Source organism: Mytilus trossulus, chromosome 5 (assembly GCF_036588685.1).
Source record: "Mytilus trossulus isolate FHL-02 chromosome 5, PNRI_Mtr1.1.1.hap1, whole genome shotgun sequence".
In the NCBI taxonomy this organism is placed as follows: Eukaryota; Metazoa; Mollusca; class Bivalvia; order Mytilida; family Mytilidae; genus Mytilus; species Mytilus trossulus.
In genome coordinates this window covers 56,804,263-56,823,554 of record NC_086377.1, presented here as the reverse complement: position 1 = coordinate 56,823,554, position 19,292 = coordinate 56,804,263, and the positions used below count along the sequence as shown (strand labels likewise).

Sequence of the window (19,292 nt, the reverse complement as noted above, 5' to 3'; positions counted from 1 at the left end):
TTATTATTAGAGACTTCGTGCACTCTGCTTTATACAAAAGGCAAAATAAAAATTATTCCGTAGCCCTAAAGGCACTGAGATGACTTTTCAACGCTACGACAAGACCCGTATTTTTAAGGGTAAAATTGATAGGCATGGGATATAAGTACAAAATACGCTAAGAAAAGCAACGCGAACCTCTATTTTTTGGACCAAAAAATACTGTCCTAATAACTTTTCTTTGATTCTAGCAAGGTTTCGTTAAGAAAATCAACTTTCTAAAGTCTGTATCTCGAAAAAGGCTACCATTGTCGCCTATGGGGAAATTAATTGTTTATTTTAACCTACAGGACACTTAAAAGCGGAAATACCAGTACAGAACAAAACGTTAGTTTCTTTCCCCCTTACTTACATTCCCTATAAAAAAATGTTCGTTGTTAAAATAAAGTACAAAGAACTTCTGAAGGATTTGCCTTCAACTGTAATTATAATGTATGGTGACGGTCATACCTGCTGCAGGTTTGTTCACCTGTCCTGGTTGATTCAGGGACATGCAGTTCAGCAGTTATCGTTTGTTGACATGGTTCATTGTTTTTTTCCTGTTTGGAAATATAATTTAGATCGTTGGTTTTCCTGTTTGAATTGTGTACACTACTAGGTTGTTGTCCCTTATAGCTTGCTGGTTGGTCTTGATCAAAGCAAAAGCAAATGTTATGAATTTCATGATATTGTGTAAAATTTTATTCAGGCATTAACTGTAGTATTTTTTTCTGTCTGATAAACATAAAAAAAAAGTGCATGTTAAATAACGGGCGAAGCGGGTTATTTAACAGCGTGCACCTCATTTTTATGTTAATTCGAATAGACAGAACAAATATTACAGTCATTTCTTATCATTTGATTCTAAATTCCATTTCAAACCGTAGAAACCACAAAAAAAAGTTGATGTCGTCACGGTCACATGACTAAATTATGTATAAAGGCTGATAAAAAAATATGGGCAGCCAATCAGAAGACGCGTTACATCCAAAATTAAATTAAAAAAAATATCTATGATCGTTTTCAACAACCATGGTCAACCATGCTTCCTACAATCTTCAACATGTCTTATTATCTTGAAATAGATCATCTACTTGTTTAACTTTTCTTCCTTTCTATTTTTTGAATTACAGATTTGCATGAAACTCTGTTAAGCTATCCAGACAGATTTGTTCATCCACAAAAGCAGTTTCAAGCTGCAAGAACATAGACTTTTCAATAAAGAATAAATAGCTCCTGATTTTTGTAAACATATTGAGACCAATTTTAAGGATCACTAAATTTTATTTTATTTGATCATTGTTGTTTTTATTTTACAAATTTTACAAATTTTCAATACAAAATAGAACACACCCGCGAAATCGCGGGCATTCAGAACGTAGTGTAAAGTAGTTTAAAGTATGTTAAGGGTTGTTGGAAGAATTTTGTAAAATATTGAATGACTGGAGAAATTCAGCAAAAGTATCATAAGTCATAGGTTATTTGGGACAGGAAAATGCTTTTTTTTTTTTTATCCCTCCTCCTTTATTTCCAATATTCCCATTGTTTGGTTTTCTATCAATTTTATATGATGTCTCAACATGGCAATCATACCACATCTTCTTTCTTTTGTAATCAATGAATTTGGTAAAATATTTAATGACTGGAGAATTTCGGAAAAGGTATCAAAAGTTCACATGAATATTTTTAGCGCTTATTTGTATATTATGAACATTCATTACTAATATAAATATGGTGTATTTACTTTCAATTCTAAGTTTACTAATCGATCCATAGTGGTCATTAATATAGTATACAGACCCTCTCTATTTAATAAACTCTGTATCTGCCGTGGTTAGTAAACTTGAAAATGATAACAGATAGGATTCTGAAAATATACTTTATTCTTTGTATATGTATGTTCAACGTATACAGTAAAACGCAAACCGGAAGTCTAATATGACTTAAAATTTCGTCCAATGACGGGACAATATCCGGATGACTTTTTTTCCGTTTTTCTCCAAAAATAAATCAATCTGAATAATCATATGAATGGATGACAAATGGCACTATGCACTGTCTTCTCGTTTAATAGTATAGATATTAAAATCATTATACACGTCATAGAGATATTTCTGACATCATGACACATTATTGTCGTGGGGATAACCTGCGGATTAACGTTTTTTTTTCTGCTTACATAAATTATTCGTGTTTATCTGATACACTGATGCAAACAAATGTTTTCTTTTCATATTTTTTTTCTTTTTATCAGAACCAGGCTACTCGAAGAAAACAGTGAAGAGATTGATAAAGTGTCTTACAACAACAACTCTGTAACACCAATGATGGTCTCCCTTGATCAGAGTAGGAATTCTCACAACAACAACACGGTTACGCCAATGGTGGACTCCCTTGATCAAAGTAAAATGCCTCACAACAACAACATTGTTACACCAATGATGGACTCCCTTGATCAGAGTAAAATGCCTCACAACAACAACATTGTTACACCAATGGTGGACTCCCTTGATCAGAGTAAAATGCCTCACAACAACAACATTGTTACACCAATGGTGGACTCCCTTGATCAGAGTAAAATGCCTTACAACAACAACATTGTTACACCAATAGTGGACTCCCTTGATCAGAGTAAAATGCCTCACAACAACAACATTGTTCCACCAATGGTGGACTCCCTTGATCAGAGTAAAATGCCTCACAACAACAACATTGTTACACCAATGATTGACTCCCTTGATCAAAATAAAATGCCTCACAACAACAACCATGTTACACCAATGACGGTCTCCCTTCATCAGAGTGAAATGCCTCACAACAACAACACTGTTACACCAAGGATGGTCTCCCTTCATCAGAGTAAAATGTCTCACAACAACAACACTGTTACACCAAGAATGGTCTCCCTTCATCAGAGTAAAATGTCTCACAACAACAACACGGTTACACCAATGATGGTCTCCCTTCATCAGAGTAAAATACCTAACAACAACAATGGACTCCCTTGATCAGAGTAAAATGCCTCACAACAACAACACTGTTTCCCTAATGGTGGACTCCCTTGATCAGAGTAAAATGCCTCACAACAACAACACTGTTACACCAATGATGGTCTCCCTTGATCAGAGTAAAATGTCTTATAACAACAACACGGTTACACCCATGATGGTCGCCCTTGATCATATTACAGGTCAGTCAATGGAAGAACCCGACAGATTTCATGTTGAAGGAAATAATAGTTATGCAAAGTTAGAGGATCAGATGGGAATACATTGTGGAGATATATCTTACAAAGGGATAAGAACATGTAATGCTTTAAAGACAAACTCAAATATACAAATCGGACTTGTTGAAGATAAATCTTACAAATTTGATGTCTGTGGTAAGGGTTTCGGTGACAACAATGCTTATCATATACATAGGAAATCACATACGGGTATTAAACAATATACATGTGATGTATGTGGTAAAGGTTTTAGCCACAACCATTCTTACAAAAGACACAATAGAATACATACAGGAGAAAAACCATATAAATGTGAGGTTTGTGGTAAAGAATTTAGTAGCAACGATACTTGTCTCAAACACATAAGAACACATACTGGTGATAAACCTTATGAATGTGATGTATGTGGTAAAGCGTTTACTGACAGCAGTGCCTATAAAAAAACACGCAAGAACTCATACTGGTGATAAACCTCATAAATGTGAGGTTTGTGGTCAAGAATTTAGTGACAACAATACTTGTATTAAACACATGAGAACACATACAGTTGAAAAGCAACAATGAACATTCGTGTGATGTATGTGGTAAAAGGTTTGGTCAGAACCGTCAATTACTCACACACGTGAGAATACATACTGGTGATAAACCATATAAATGTGATGTATGTGGTAAAGGGTTTGGGGAAAACGGTAATTGTCGTAGATACATGAGAACTCATACTGGTGATAGGCCACATACGTGTGAAGTATGTGGTAAAATGTTTGGGCTGAACCATCAATTACTCATACACATGAGAACACACACTGGCGATAAACCATATAAATGTGATGTATGTGGTAAAGCGTTTAGTGACAGCAGTGCCTGCCGCACACACATGAGAATACACACTGGCGATAAACCTGACAAATGTGATGTTTGTGGTAAATCGTTTAGTGATAGAAATAGCTTACAGAAACACATAAGAACACATACTGGCGATAAACCTTACACATGTGATGTATGTGGTAAAGGGTTTAGTCAGAATCAACACTTACAGGGACACTTGAGAACACACACTGGTGATAAACCTTATAAATGTGATGTATGTGGTAAAGGGTTTAGTCAGAGTCAACACTTACGGACACACATGAGAACACACACTGGAGATTAACCTTATAAATGTGATGTTTGTGGTAAAGGGTTTAGTCAAGAGTCAACACTTACAGACACACATGAGAACACATACTAGTTAAGATTCTCATACATGTGATCAATGGTTGTGAACTTGGATATGATGAATGTGCGTAAAGGTATTGTAAGAATTGAAACATTCAGGAACACATCTAACAACTAACTTTTGAATTACCAATGTGTACTGTATAAAAAAATGTCTGACAGGGTTCATCAGGTGTTGACCTCATTTATAGTGATAATTAATTATGTAAAGCTTATTTTGAAAGTTTTCCTGGTTACATCGATTTCTTGAATACGGTAAGAAATAACGCCAACTTTATTTGATGTATGGGATGATTGTATTAAGGTGTTTATCCCAGGAATAGATAACCTTAACCGTATGTGGCACAACTTTTTGGAATTTTGGGTCCTCGAAGCTTTACAACTTTGTACTTGGTTTTCTAACTATTTTGATCTGAGCGTCACTTATCAAATTATAATCCTGGTACCTTTGATAACTATTTGACTGGTTTCATCTGACTGTGACCTTATATTCATGGTGTATTGATCAGTTGTAAATTCTATGATTTAGTCTGTTTCTTCTATACCATAAGAAATAAAAGCAGCCATTTTTTGTGGATGTAATGGTTGTGTTTTTGGCTTGATTTATTATCTGACCGTAACCTCATTGTCTGGGAACATCGACAAGGTTGAGTTTATGTGATTCTTTAAACAAACTTTATATTTTGGTCTATTAAACATAGCATACATCATGGAAGCAGCCGAGACATTTCAACGTGTGCACTGTAGTAAGTGGACTTCCGCTTTTCGGTGCCGACCTCATTAATTCCTCTCTCTTTTTTGCTGTCACATGTTGAATTAAATAAGAGGACGTCAGAAGTGATTGGGTTTGTTTTGTTTTACTTTTTTATGAGCTAATTTGGATGATATTGTGGTAAAAAAAGAAGAAAAGGCGTTACAATATGACTGGTCGGAAAACAATGAACACATATACTTGTATTATTGCGACCAGGTTTGTCAATATGGAGAAAAGCAGTTTACTGTCTGAAATGTATGTGATAAAGAATTAATTTGCACTTAAACCTGAGTTTCAAGCATTGAAACACATAATGGCATTACAATTGATAGATATGATTTGTGTAGTATACAAAAGGGACTTTCAACTGAAAAGGTGTAATCGAATTGATAATGCCATGACAAAAATACAAACAATTATCAACAAAACACAACAAACAAAATTAAAGACTGAACAACATGAACCCCAGCTCAACATATATGATTCGAGCCTTTTCGGAAGGATAAACAAGTGGCGAAGGATTCAGTAAGAATATTAAGTCATCCCTGGAAAGAGCAACATACATCCAAAAGAAACTTTTCGATTGTAAAGGCAACAGTAGTATACAGCTGTACAGTGATTAGAAAGGCAAAAAAAAAAAACCATTACAACGTAAAACGTTAAATTTACAGGCACATCAAACTTTAATTTTATTTGTTTTTAAGTCTAAAATATGTATATATATAAAAAGAAGATGTGGTGTGACCAAAATAACACAAACATTAACAACTATAGGGCACCGTAATGTTTTCTTTGTTAAAAATGTTTTCTATTTTAAATTTGTTTTTAATTACTGTCTTGTAAAAACTACAAATTTATTTCCCCTTCCTATAATTATAGATCCTGAAATATTTTCACAGCATATATATGCACTAGATCTAGTTGCTTTAATATATGATGGAAAACTGAACAAAACTGTGCGTTCATTACCATCAGTGCTTATTCTATGCACGTTTTTAGACTTATTACACACGATTAAAACGCCATCGTTGTCGTCAAATGTCATACCCCAAGGGCCCCGCATATTGTCTTCCTCTACGTCAAATATCGTACTTCCGGTTTCTTCAGTGCATATGCACTTGTTTCCATAATAAGTAAAGTACATACGAGAGTCTACTCCTACGAGCATGTTTTCTGGAGTGAAATCGCCGAGGTTAATTTTATAATGTACTACTCCGGTGTGTATGCTTATAACATGAACGGTATGTTCACTGTCACTTATAACTTTGGTTTTCTCTTGACAACTCACGAACAACTGCATATTATTATATGCTATTGCAAAACATGACGCATATAGGTCAAATTCATCTATTGATTCTCCTGATGTGACGTTTATAAGTCCCACTTTCATTTCGGAGCCAAACGAAACAGCAATTGTTTCTACGTCCGTGGCTGCCATTCGGAACGGTTTCATATGTAACATTGTTTCCATTCGGTCGCTTCCATCTATTCGGCACGTGATTAATTTGTTTCCTTTGCCATCAGCAATAACCAGTAGTTCATCATTTATCATTTTTATGTCTTGAATTTTAATTCCCCTGATTTTATATGTATCTTTCACTTTATATTTAAGTGGATCAATGTATTTGGTTTTATGGTCTATAAAAGCTGAATCAGTGTTGTGTTTTGCATTACACAGTTCACACATGTACTTATCGCATTCTTTACAACCGTAAAAGGCAGGTATCTCCTTATCCAGACAAGATTGACAACTGAAATGTAAATGTATTGCTATGAGGCATGATTGTTACACTATATCAAAACGAATCAACATTTAAAGCTAACGGTTGAAAGGTGTAATTTAAAAGTCGACCGATAAACCTTAGCAAAATCTATTTCGATGATTATTATTGATATAAATAAGAAGATTTTGGTATGGAGGCAGAGGATGACAATGCATAGTGTTAAATGATTTTCCATCATTGTTATGTATTAAAAGTACATGCTTTTAGGCGATCAACCGTCTGGCTAATAGAACAGCATGAATAGAAAAGTCGGAAGAAAAAAGTTTGAAATAAGTGTAACCTTACCAATTGCATAATGAATAAAGACACACCATTGGGGTCTTAAAATAGTGATGTCTACTTCATTTTTATCTTAAACTAAAAGTCAACATATCTTTGTGTTGTGGTAAATAAAGTGAATAAATCATTAACGCAGACTTTCATCTTTAAATAATTATATAAGATGTATGTTTCATTATAATATGTAATACGTTATTCTGAATGTCTAACTGCACATCACGTGTTATTCCTTAAACAATGGCATTACACAATAAAACTTATCATTCATGATCACACGAGGTCCCAGGTGAATTAAACAAAATGATAAAATTCGTCTTTGCAAGATCCTATCTTACAAATGTAATTATTAGTAATGAATTCTGCTTTTTGTTACTTCATAGGGTTGTAAAAGCGTTGACCGCTACAAAGTGTACTTCGGTCAATGCTTTCACACCCCTATGAATCTACAAAAAGAACCATTCAATTCTTTATTGTTAAATGCTCACCAAATTAGTGACTCTTGTCTTCTTAGTCCTGCAAAGGAACAAAGCAATGAAATGATACAAATTTTGCCAGATTGCTATCACTTATTCGGACTTTATATTCAGTTACCAAATTTTTATTTCAAATGAATTATCCTCACCAATTTTTCCCAATAGTTTTGATACAGACTGCAAGTTTGGATTTTACAAGATAATAAATAAGATAATTCGGCCAAGGGGTACATATTGAATGATAAATATCAGTCTACATTGTAGTGTGAGCAATTGATTCATCTTGTTTCACAAATACTTATATTTAAAAAAATCAGTAATTCTTTACTACATAGAGTTATAATAAATGAAATGTTAGGACCATAACTCTTGCTCGATAAAAGTTCGAATCGTCAATATCGATATAGTAACAACATATATAAATTTGGAAAAGCATTTGTCATTTTTTTCAACTTAATTTACTTAACCCATGCTTTGACTTTGTTGAAAACCACGATTTAAAATAAAATCAATGTATTGAAATAGTAGGTCTTGTGTATATTTTTTTCATGATCTTCACAGTTCTGTTTTGTGAACTACTTACTAGGTCTCAAGAATGATATCTCCTTCTCCAATGATGCTATTTTCAAGTCTTTTGAACTACAGCTTTGACATGTTAAAAGAGGATCAAAGTTTACAGATGATGCCACATCCTCTTCAAGGTCACCTGTTTAACTCAAAGTTATGTCAAATAAAGTAGTATTTTCGTTATTCTACTGTTTTCGATACTATGATAAAGATATCCCGTAATTTCACTAGTATAGAAGTTTGGAAAGATAACTTTAAGCATTAACATTTTTTTTATAATTCATCGTTTATCTTTTTTTTATTGAAAGTGTTACCCCAAAGTATATTTCAGAACATTAGATAAAGTTATGATTTTGAAAACACTTTGAACATCAAATTGTTTTATATCTCTTTCTGTGTGACGTTTACACTCTCATGTCAAACACGCGACTGTACCATAGAGTTGATATGAACATTTCCTTTCAGTCACAGTACTTCAAATATTTCAATTCTTTATAAGTTGATTTAAAATACATGTTTAAGTCAGGACTGAATGTGGTTGTAAAATTTGATAGTTGCTTTTTTGTGCTTCTTTGTAGAATATTTGTTTGTTTTTGTTTTAATTGATATATTGTGTCACGGTGATGACTGCTATACCCCTATTTTGACAATTTTACCTATCATGTCTGGTTTTTCACGCCTCGTTGTAAATATAATGAAATTTGATGTGATTGTCATAAAAGTAAGAGGTTTGGCGCTATAAAACCAGGCTCATTCTACTATTTCCTACATTTTAAAATGTCTGTACGAAGTCAGGAATATGACAGTTGTTTTCAATTTGCTTGATGGTTTTTTTCATTTCATTTTGACATTTGATCAGTATTTGTGCGATTTTTACCTCTTTTCGATCTTCTTGTATGCACATCAAAGTGATTAAGAACCGTTTCCTGTCTTTCCCAGTCCGGTGATAGCACAGAAGATATAACTAGCAACTCCTCTACAATTTAATTCCAAAATATACACATGTCACATGCATTAAACACGCTGACATATTATCAACCAATTCTAAATTTTTAATTACTGTTTAATAATATGATTTATGTTTTTTTTTTAATATACAAACCAAATATTTTCTTTATTTGCCGTGGTTTTCAAAAATTAAAACCAAAAAAAAAAAACTGGTTACAAATTTTATTTTTCTGAAAAGAAATGTTTCTTGAAATGACATTAATGCCACTATTCGTGTTTACATTTGATGACGTCACGGTCACATGCCGAATTATGTTTATGAGCTTGTTGACAAAAATTTTTGTTAATCATAAGAAGTGTTACCTATAAAAGTAAGTTATATTTTTTTATCTAAAAAATAATTGCCAAAGGATAACGTTGATGATTGTACTCTAGTTGACGTTTAGTCTGCAGTAAATCAACAACCAAGTTGATAGAAATCTTATGTCACCAAAAATGATTTGAATAATCATAGGTCATTAATGTGATAGTTGTCCTATACCTTTTGTAATCTGGCCTTTAATGATCAATTCCATTTTAACTGTTCTTTTAATTTTTGTATCAATATTTCCAGTCTTAATTATCTTTTTAATCAGCCTATTTACTGCAAACTCTAGTGCTTCTTTACTAGTCAGTACTAGTCTTGAAACCTCGAGAGCTAGAAATACACATTTGTTCTCAATAGATTTTATCGCAAATTCTTCACTGGTACTTGTTGGTTGGTTTAGATTATTTGCTGCCATAATTTCTGCATCGAATTCTGGGTCATCTACTCGACAGTTCGCATTCACCATGTCTGTGATACCTTTATCTACATTTAGAAAATATTAGTACAACATAAATATCTTTACACACTTGTTTTCTGAAAGGGTTATTGTTCAAATTATTGAGACTCATATTTCATAGAATAAATTTTAACTTGAATATTAGCAAGATTCACATTAATATCTTTATTTCGATATTGTTTCATTCAAAATTACACAGAGTACCACATAAAACATATACATCTGTTTATATAGCCAATGTTAGCTAATAACAATCCTAGACAGTAATAAATGAAATGTTCACTTTCGAGAAACTATAAAATCTGTGTATCCATCAAAAGCATGATCTATCATTTAAAACTACTGTGGATTCATTTGTTTTCGTGGGTACCAATTTTCGTGGTTTGAGGAAAACTTACATATTCGTGGATATTTAATTTCGTGGTTTTGGCAAAGTCTACACTCATTCCTTTACAAAATGTGCATTTCGTTGAACCTTTGAATTCGTGGTTCTCCGGTACCCACGAAATCCACGAAAATTGGTATCCAACGAATATAAATGAATCCACAGTAGTTTAAAAGGGTGAAATTAATAGACCTACCTTTAATTTGCGGAATTTGCACAAACGTATTCAACATTACTTTTATTTCTTGCAAATTTCTTTCTACTCTACCTGGATAAAAATTATAAATGTTATTATCCAATTCGCCGTTTCAGAATCTAATGCATCCTGGGTAATATTTTCAAAGGGTACACCAAAGCGTTTTGATTGGTTTAAAACATAATAAACAATGCAAATTCAACCAATGACGTAACGTTATTTTCACTTTAGGGTACGAACAATGAAATTACCCATGATGCTTTAGATTCTGAAGAGGCCAATTAGTTCAGCAACATCAAAAATATAATTTTGATTTATTAGCAATTCATTTCAATATGTTGTATTTCATTTTACAAGTCATTACACTAAATCCGTGTTCTTTTATGCATATTAATTGTGAATGCTTTCTTTCAAACCTACTACTTCAACAGGTCATGTTAAATGGATATCATTTAAGCAAATGATTCGAGAAATTGCATACTTCCTAAGATATTTAGGTAGGAGAATTTATAAGCCCTCTTTGATATGTATGCAGTGCAAAGCACAATTTTGAAAAAAATCTTATATTGTTCTGTTATCATTTTTTATCTCTTGTTATTTCTTGATATTTCTCATTTACATAATTATACAGTTGTCCGTCTCTCGTTCAAGAATGGTGTGTTTTGAATATTCATAACACTATCAAAAATTCTTCTGTTTTAGAAACAGGTAAATGGTTTGATACCATTAAAATGTTTAATCCCGCTGCAATTGTTTATACATGTCCTTAGTCAGGAATCTGATGTTCAGGTAGGGTAGGTGTTGCATCAGGGTTTCCGCTGGCAATAATAATTGTGTCGATAAAAATTCGTCATTTGCGAAAGAATTTGGCGAAATAAATAAATAGAATGATTTATTTTCCTCCATCTTGTTTGTTTACTTTTTTCGAGTTTCTCGGACTTTACTTGATAAGACAATACTCGGAATTCACCTTGACCTCACTAAGATTTGGACAGAAAATCAATAATCAGCTGATTGCATTTTATAGCTATCGACAACAAAGGACTAATAAATAAAGGTGTTGATTGAATTGTTTGACAAAATGATATGGTTAAATTGCTTCTGCTAAAAGTCACATACAGAATTTATTTACCACTTTGCCACGCACGTGTTTGAATATTTCTTTTGACGTCTCCTGACCTCTTCTTGTAAAGATAGTTTAGAAAAGAAAGCTGACGTTGTGACGAAAAAGGTTCAAAAGCAAGAAAAATCTCCGATTTAAAACTTTAATTATCCTTTGACTTAAATATAGGTAATTGACCAGGGAGACTACTTTAAAGTCGTTTGAATGACACGCGTGTTTCAAGCATAGTTTTACGTCTCAACATTTTCATTTACGATGGTCAAGAAAAGAAAACTGTTGTTATGAAGAAATCTATCCAAAAGGTTGGGAACAACCCCTCGAATGAGAGTAGCCCTTCAACGTTATGACAACACATGAAATGAGGGATCAATTTCATGTGATAAAAGCTTTTCTTTTGTTGTAAAAACCACTTCTTAGTACATAACGGTACATCAGTATTTTTCTTTTAAAGAAACTTTCCCTACGAACTATACTGGTATTATATAATCAAATCATGGATATAAATTTTGTTATATTCTAGGACTTCTATTTTCCTTATTATTAAGAGAGAATAATCATAGACACAATTGTGCAAAATCACCTTATTTAAGGAAAAGGGTGGTGGGGTAAGAAAAAAAGGTAAATTTTAAACGAAAAGTATAGTTATGTTACTTGGCGAAAAAAAAATAATAAAGTGGCGAAAAATATATTGTTTTGGCGAAAGAGGTGGCGAAAAAAATAATTGACCCATTTTTTTATATTGTTTAATGCATCGATATTTGGCTTTGTTTTTCTTCCATTCATTCTACGCCGTAGCTTCATGTATTACTACTTCAACCCCCACCCCCCGAATGCCCCGAATTATTAAATAAATAAAGAAATACAATACCTAAATCTATTGAGTATTGGTTTTTTGTCTGTTCTAGTTTAGATAAAAGAACCTGAAAAAAATTATTAAACAACATATAATACCCCTAATAAACGTATCCATGTGTGAAAAAATAAAATCAAACCGAAGAATAACGAATATTTTAAAGAAAGGAGATACATCATATATTCATTAAACAGATATTAAAAGCAGATGAGAGCCGTTATGTGTCAGAGGACAATGTGAATTATGTTAGTTGGAAGCGACAGGGATCATTGACGGTATTTAATATTGTAGATTAAATTATATTCAAGGTGCTATTTATATTTATTTCATTTCGATAACATTTCACCGAGAAAAGGGGTTATTACTTACATATATTTAGAAAGTAAAAGCGCAACAGTACTGAATCCAAGGAAATTTTAAAACGGAAAGTCCCGTATCAAATCGCAAATTCAAAACTTTAAACTTACCAAATGAACGGATAACACATGCCACATTAACGACTTGGTGCAGGTATTTTCCAAAGAAGAAAATGGTAGATTAAATCTAACTTTATAGCTAGCTAAACTTCTCATTTATATTAAAGTCGCATCAAATTCCATCAAATATTGCATTTTAATTAACCCTAAAATATTTCAATCGATATTGGGCAACATTAGTGTAATACCTCTTGTATATTTTCACTGGAATGTTTAACGACTTCTTTCAAATGCTCAAATGACGTTTCTTCTTTTAGTTTTTGTATCTCTGTCTTTACTTTCTTTTTGTGTGTTGAAGCTACAACACCGGCATAATTTAGTACATTATCCTCTAGAGCTTTCCATAGATCTTCAAATTCATTCAGGTCCATACTACAGGTACCATGATGGACGAGAGCATTTCTAATATCTTTTATTTTTGTCAGCCAATTTGGGTCTCCTGGAATGCTGCCAACTGGACAACACGTCCTAATTACAACAAACATCAATGAAACATCCATACAATCCACGCTCATTTGCTGTTTAACAGTATACTGACAAAGACAGTATTCTTTAATATCGCCTTTACAATCTTTGTGCTCATGTGCAGTTGCTATCTGGCCTTTGGATTCGTATAGTGTATTGAATTGACTGTTATTCATGTTTCCACGTTTATTTGACGCTGCTAGAGATATATTTTTACATTCGCAACACGGTATTTTCGGGATGAATTGATGAAATAAAACATGCTTGTGTTGATTTAAAAACATATAAAATTCCAAACCATTTAGAACTTTCGTTTCGAAATATAAATGAAGAACGTCCATTGCTGGCCCAAGTGATAATGTCAACAGCCGAAAATATAACTTTCTTCCCTCTATATCCATCTGAAAAACTTCGGAATAAATACAATGTACCTTGTATGATAAATTCCACAAATAATTTAGGTAAAGGCAACAGTAGTATTCCGCTGTTGGAAATTAATAAATCGATTGAAAAAAAACTAAATCCGGATCTTGTTTTTTCGTCACTTGACGGGCTTAAAACCTGGTCGTTGTTAAATATATATATATTTGGTAATTTAACTATAAGTGACTTCATACTTTAAAGGGAGTTAACTCGTGATAGTTGAGGTACGACAAGGGATATTTACTGGGAAATAGTCAGTTAGTTCGATAGGGGTTTCAATCTACCGGGGTTATTCCCTTTGGGGAATAATATAATTATTCGTTGGAAGCACGATTTGTCGGGGTACCTGTTATTGTTCGTTCCTGTTAATTTTTGAAAATAAAACATTGAAAATAAAATATGACACGTGACTCGGTATAAGTCAATCAAATAATTCAAAAATAATATAAGATAAAATAAAAGCAGATATTAGTTTTCCATAGAATATTATTCAATTTTGATGACTTACTTGCTATCAATTTATGTGTCCGTATATTCTTGTATAGATTTACAGCATCGAACATTTCATGTATCAAGTGAGGCATTTAAATTGTAAATCTGTTCTTTTAATATGAATTGATTACCTTAAATTAAGTATACAGTTTCATTTAAGATATTAAAAGACGTGCATTGTATGTTATCGTACTTCCTATACATATCTGATCTTCATAATGTTAAACGTACCTTTAAAAAGAAATAATATGTATATCGGTAAAGTTAAATTCTAATACTTTACGGTTTGATGCATAAATCATTTGATATTGGGTTATCAGTTTTAACAAAACAGGTCTTCTTTTGTTGTTACTATTTAAAATTTGACAAGTAATATTTTGAATATAAATAATAACAGTGCGTATGTCAACAAATTCAATATAATATTCATCGCGACCTAAGAAGAGGAAAGGAAATTAAAAAAAAATTGAATTTCGTATCCTTCCCAACTATGGTCTGAGTCGGTTCGCTAATTTTAATATTTCGAAAAGCACATATCAATTAGCCTATGTGACTTATTAGCAAACCAGCGACAAGCAAAGTTATTGAACGCGGTTTTAATGCAAACAATTAGATACTCATGATCAACTTTTGATTAAAATAAATAGAGAAACATCCTTTAATAAAATAGATAGTGTTCGATAAATCATGTGATAAGTTCTTTTTGAAGCAGTCAAGTAAACATACGGATCCAAGATACACACTGGATTTTCAAATAACATAGAAAAATGCCCGAAAGACAAACGACAGTGCACAAAAACACAACAACTTTAAGATATCGAGACTGCGTTACATGAACCCCACCCAAACAACGATGACGATGTACAGACTTGTTTTTACTGTTACGAATCACAGTTTATGACTGAACTCAGTAAAGTTTAAGATCCGTCGAAATTGCATGTAATTGATAATTGATAAATTCAACAACACTTACCGTTATCTTGATGATATTTTTTCGTTAAATTTTCTTGATATACTGCTGAAATTTACCCCCAAGGAACTTACTTTGAATAATCAAATGTATTCGGTAATAACTGTCCTTTCCTGGATTTAGATATTTCGGTTTTAAACAGGAAACTACACACTAAAATTTACGACAAAAGAGACGATTTTTTGTTCCCTATTGTTAATTTTCCATTTTTAGATGGTGATGTTCCTTTGGCACCATCCTACGGTGTTTATATTTCACAACTTGTTCGCTATGCCCGTGTCTGTTATGACGTTTTTGATTTTAACGAACGCAACCCATGTTTTACTGGTAAATTATGAAACCAGGAATATCGTTACCATAAATTACTTAAGACCTTTACAATTTTTTTTCATAGATATAAAGATTTGGTTTTGAAGTGTGGTTGTACCTGTGGAAAACTTATTTCAAACGGGATAGTACATCCTCTTGTTTACGGAAATGTTTTTAATCGTGCCCGGAAGTTTTAGAAATGATCCATGTAAACTTGTTGCTCCTTAAAATAAACTTATTCTAAAAGGTAACCTATTCAAAATTGTAATAAGATTATTGAATATTGTTTTCATTGGTATAAGTATTGATTTTGTTATCAGTAGATTAAAAGCTTGCTGAATATTACTAGTATGTTATGTACATAAACATTTTCATGGATCAACAATAGGTCGATACCTGTAACTTGGCATTGCACAAGGTCATATTTTTCTCTTGCTGTTTATATGACGACGTCTTTACACTAAATCCATTGTATGTTGGATATGTACGGATTAATTGTTTAGTCTTACATTTCGTAGAGGCATGATTTTTTTATTAGTTGTTAGTAACTTTGAACTAGCTGTCAGATAAATGCGAGTACGCTCAGATCTGTACATTGTGCCTTTTGTGTCGAGATGTATAAGTACCCGGCCACGTCCACTTGTATTTTTGTCTTTCTGATGAGTTAAGCCTTTTTCAACTGATTTTAACAGATCGTTCTTATGTTGTACTGTTATACCAGTGTACCAGGTTAGGATCCCTCTAACATGTTTAACCCCGTCACATTATTTATGTATGTGCCTGTCTCAAGCCAAAAAGCCTGTAATTCAGTGGTTGTCGCTTGTTAATGTGTTACATATTTGTTTTTCGTTCAATTTTTTTCATAAATAAGGCCGTTAGTTTTCTCGTTTGAATTATTTTACACTGTCCTATCGGGACCCTTTCTAGCTGATTATGCGATATGGGCTTTCCTCATTGTTGAAGGCCGTACAGGTACCTATAGTTGTTAATGTTTTTTGTCATTTTGGTCTGTTGTGGATAGTTGTCTCATTGGCAATCATACCACATCTTCTTTTTATATTAGGTGCTCCTCGATGCTAAGCATAGCTAACTTTAAAACTATCCATTTAGTCATAAATATTTTTATAAGATGTGTCGATTATTATTAATCTAGAATTTATGATACATCTGGTGATTTGAAATTTGAAATTTTCAACTTTTCAACATTCCTCATCCATAACACACCCTCTGTTCCATCGTATTGAACTGAACTTTAAATTGTCAAATACTTAACATGCATTAATGTTCAGACTGTACGAACTATATAATAATTAACAGTAAAATGGACCTAATACAGACGCTACTTCAACAAACAAGTTTTACAGAAGGCATTACAAAAAAAGAAAGAACTCTCCATGATGTTGGAAAGCTCATCAACAATTGTTTTAGCAACGTGGCGGATCCAAACTGTTGCATAGAAACCGGAGAATGAACTTAGATCTCAGAGATCAGCACTCATCTAATAGAAGAAAATAATATAAACTAATACACTTCGAACAGTACAACTACAAAAATATATTTAACTATCGAAAATCATACCAACATCACAATCGACACAGTACATAAAAAAATTCTATTGCATAGTAACACCCAATGATGAGCATTTATAAAACACAGTTAGTCTACGAGTTCTGAAAGACATTCAACGTAAAGTATACCATTTTTGAAAAAACCTCCAAACTGAAAGTCAAAAACTAATTGTTTCTCCATAAATGTAAATAACAAAAAAATGTTTTTGTTTATTTACACATACGTTTAATTGATAATAAAGAACATAACATTTGACTTAGTTTGATGAATTTATGCCATAGATTAATTAAAGGGTAAATTGAAAATATTCGAGTTCTGCAGACAACAACATGATGAATACTTTACTTTAAATCAATATAATTTTAATGGATACACGACATTAAATAATTACAATAAATTTATTGAAGAATTAAATAATGAGTATTATTGTAATTTAATGGTGCAATTCTAACATTTTTCGAATTATTCTATTTTTTACACAGACATCAATACAATTTCAATAAGTACATTAGGTTTGATTTATCAAACGTTCTAAATAGTGAGTATTTAAAATTGATTAATTTATATTATATTTCGAATATATGCTAAATGACGATTGTAATAAAACAAATCATTCTTTTGAAAAGATTAAGCATGTATACATTACACATAAAATATTAAGAAACTGTCAAGTTTCAAACAATTCTGGATGTATGTCGAATCTTCTTTCTTCTGAAATAAATCGATAAAGCAACCAGGACACATATCATTGATAAAGCAATAATAATTACTCCAGCTACATACAGGGGCCTAAATGTCGACGAAGATTCATTTAATGAATCATTGTTTAGGCGATATTCCTTTGCAGTAGAATCTGAAAGTAAATCATAAAGGTATTGACTGTTTTGAATATAAATAATATGGTCATTTTTTTTTCCTGTTTACAAAATTTTGAATTTTTCGAAAAACTAAAGCTTTTCTTATCTCAGACATAATTTAGACACATCGAAAATAGTGGGATAAATTACTTTTGGAGTGTCAAGAACTCGTTGGAAGTACTTGATAAATTGCATGCTCATATTGGTGATTTTGAATCTGTTCAAAGTTTTGATTTTTCTACCCTGTATACCACATTGCCTCACATTCTCATTAAGAAAAAAATTCACACACCTAATTAAATGGGCATTCAAAACATCAGAATGTGAATATATATGTTCAAACTCTTTTAGGTCATTCTTTAGTAGCAATAAACAAAAAAACTATGTTAATTGGACATGCTTTGATACTATATATGCCCTTGAATTTCTACTAGATAACATTTTTGTTCGCTTTGGGGATTCCGTATATCGTCAGATTATCGGAATTCCAATGGGGACTAACTGTGCACCACTTATTGCGGACCTCTTTTTGTATTGTTATGAGTTACAATTTATGACAAAAATAAGCAAAGACCCATCAAAACAACATCTGATAAACAAATTTAATAATACTTTTAGATATTTGGATGATATTTTGGCTCTCAATAATGACGACTTCAGTATGTATATTAATGAAATTTATCCTGCTGAACTTACTTTAAATAAAGCTAATACTAATAATGACCACTGCCCTTTCCTCGATCTTGATATCTTTATCACTAACGGAAAGCTGAATACTAAAATTTATGATAAAAGGGATGATTTTTCATTTCCTATCGTTAATTATCCGTTTTTAGATGGTGACGTTCCCTTGTCACCATCTTACGGTGTTTATATATCTCAACTTGTACGATTCGCTCGTGTTTGTAACAATGTTTTAGATTTTAACGAGAGAAATTTATGTATTACTGAAAAATTATTACACCAGGGTTTTCGATATCACAAACTAGTCAAAACTTTTACTAAATTTTATCATCGGTATAAAGACATCATTCGTAAATATAGCTCAACATGCAGACTTTTTATACGTTCAGGTATTTCACATCT

General features: G+C 32.2%; 4 protein-coding genes across 4 annotated transcripts in view; 2 read left to right on the top strand and 2 right to left on the bottom strand.

Moving 5' to 3' along the window:
• The first annotated feature begins 469 nt into the window (after positions 1-469).
• Positions 470-3,787, top strand: LOC134718109 (zinc finger protein 418-like). The gene is made up of 3 exons (XM_063580602.1): positions 470-498; positions 2,273-2,941; positions 2,991-3,787. The coding sequence occupies exons 1-3, from the start codon at positions 470-472 to the stop codon at positions 3,709-3,711; spliced, it is 1,419 nt and encodes a 472-aa protein (XP_063436672.1). The 3' UTR covers positions 3,712-3,787.
• Positions 3,787-4,517, top strand: LOC134719740 (zinc finger protein 239-like). Its single transcript, XM_063582701.1, has one exon. It carries the CDS (start codon positions 3,951-3,953, stop codon positions 4,392-4,394), a length of 444 nt encoding a protein of 147 aa, XP_063438771.1. The 5' UTR covers positions 3,787-3,950; the 3' UTR covers positions 4,395-4,517.
• A 1,439-nt stretch (positions 4,518-5,956) lies between these two features.
• On the bottom strand, positions 5,957-10,109 carry LOC134719739 (uncharacterized). The gene is made up of 5 exons (XM_063582700.1): positions 9,806-10,109; positions 9,194-9,292; positions 8,333-8,455; positions 7,762-7,789; positions 5,957-6,964 (listed from the first exon to the last, which is right to left on the bottom strand). The coding sequence occupies exons 1-5, from the start codon at positions 10,095-10,097 to the stop codon at positions 6,043-6,045; spliced, it is 1,464 nt and encodes a 487-aa protein (XP_063438770.1). The 5' UTR covers positions 10,098-10,109; the 3' UTR covers positions 5,957-6,042.
• A 7,914-nt stretch (positions 10,110-18,023) lies between these two features.
• Positions 18,024-19,292, bottom strand: part of LOC134718108 (ZP domain-containing protein-like) — a 49,457-nt gene continuing 48,188 nt past the window's right edge. The window contains exon 13 of the mRNA XM_063580601.1: positions 18,024-18,202. Within this exon, the coding sequence (XP_063436671.1) occupies positions 18,024-18,202 (179 nt within the window). The remainder of the gene's footprint in view (positions 18,203-19,292) is intronic.

What these genes read in the sequence shown, in the direction of transcription:
- LOC134718109 (XM_063580602.1), top strand. Translation starts at nt 470, where the DNA reads ATGTATGGTGACGGTCATACCTGCTGCAG. An exon ending in GACGGTCATACCTGCTGCAG is followed by an intron (nt 499 to 2,272) that starts GTTTGTTCACCT and finishes TCTTTTTATCAG; the next exon opens with AACCAGGCTACTCGAAGAAA. An exon ending in TCCCTTCATCAGAGTAAAAT is followed by an intron (nt 2,942 to 2,990) that starts GTCTCACAACAA and finishes TCCCTTCATCAG; the next exon opens with AGTAAAATACCTAACAACAA.
- LOC134719739 (XM_063582700.1), bottom strand. Translation starts at nt 10,097, where the DNA reads ATGGTGAATGCGAACTGTCGAGTAGATGACCCAGAATTCGATGCAGAA. An exon ending in TACAAGAAGATCGAAAAGAG is followed by an intron (nt 8,456 to 9,193) that starts GTAAAAATCGCA and finishes TGAGTTAAACAG; the next exon opens with GTGACCTTGAAGAGGATGTG. An exon ending in GATATCATTCTTGAGACCTA is followed by an intron (nt 7,790 to 8,332) that starts GTAAGTAGTTCA and finishes GTTCCTTTGCAG; the next exon opens with GACTAAGAAGACAAGAGTCA.
- LOC134719740 (XM_063582701.1), top strand. Translation starts at nt 3,951, where the DNA reads ATGAGAACTCATACTGGTGATAGGCCACATACGTGTGAAGTATGTGGT.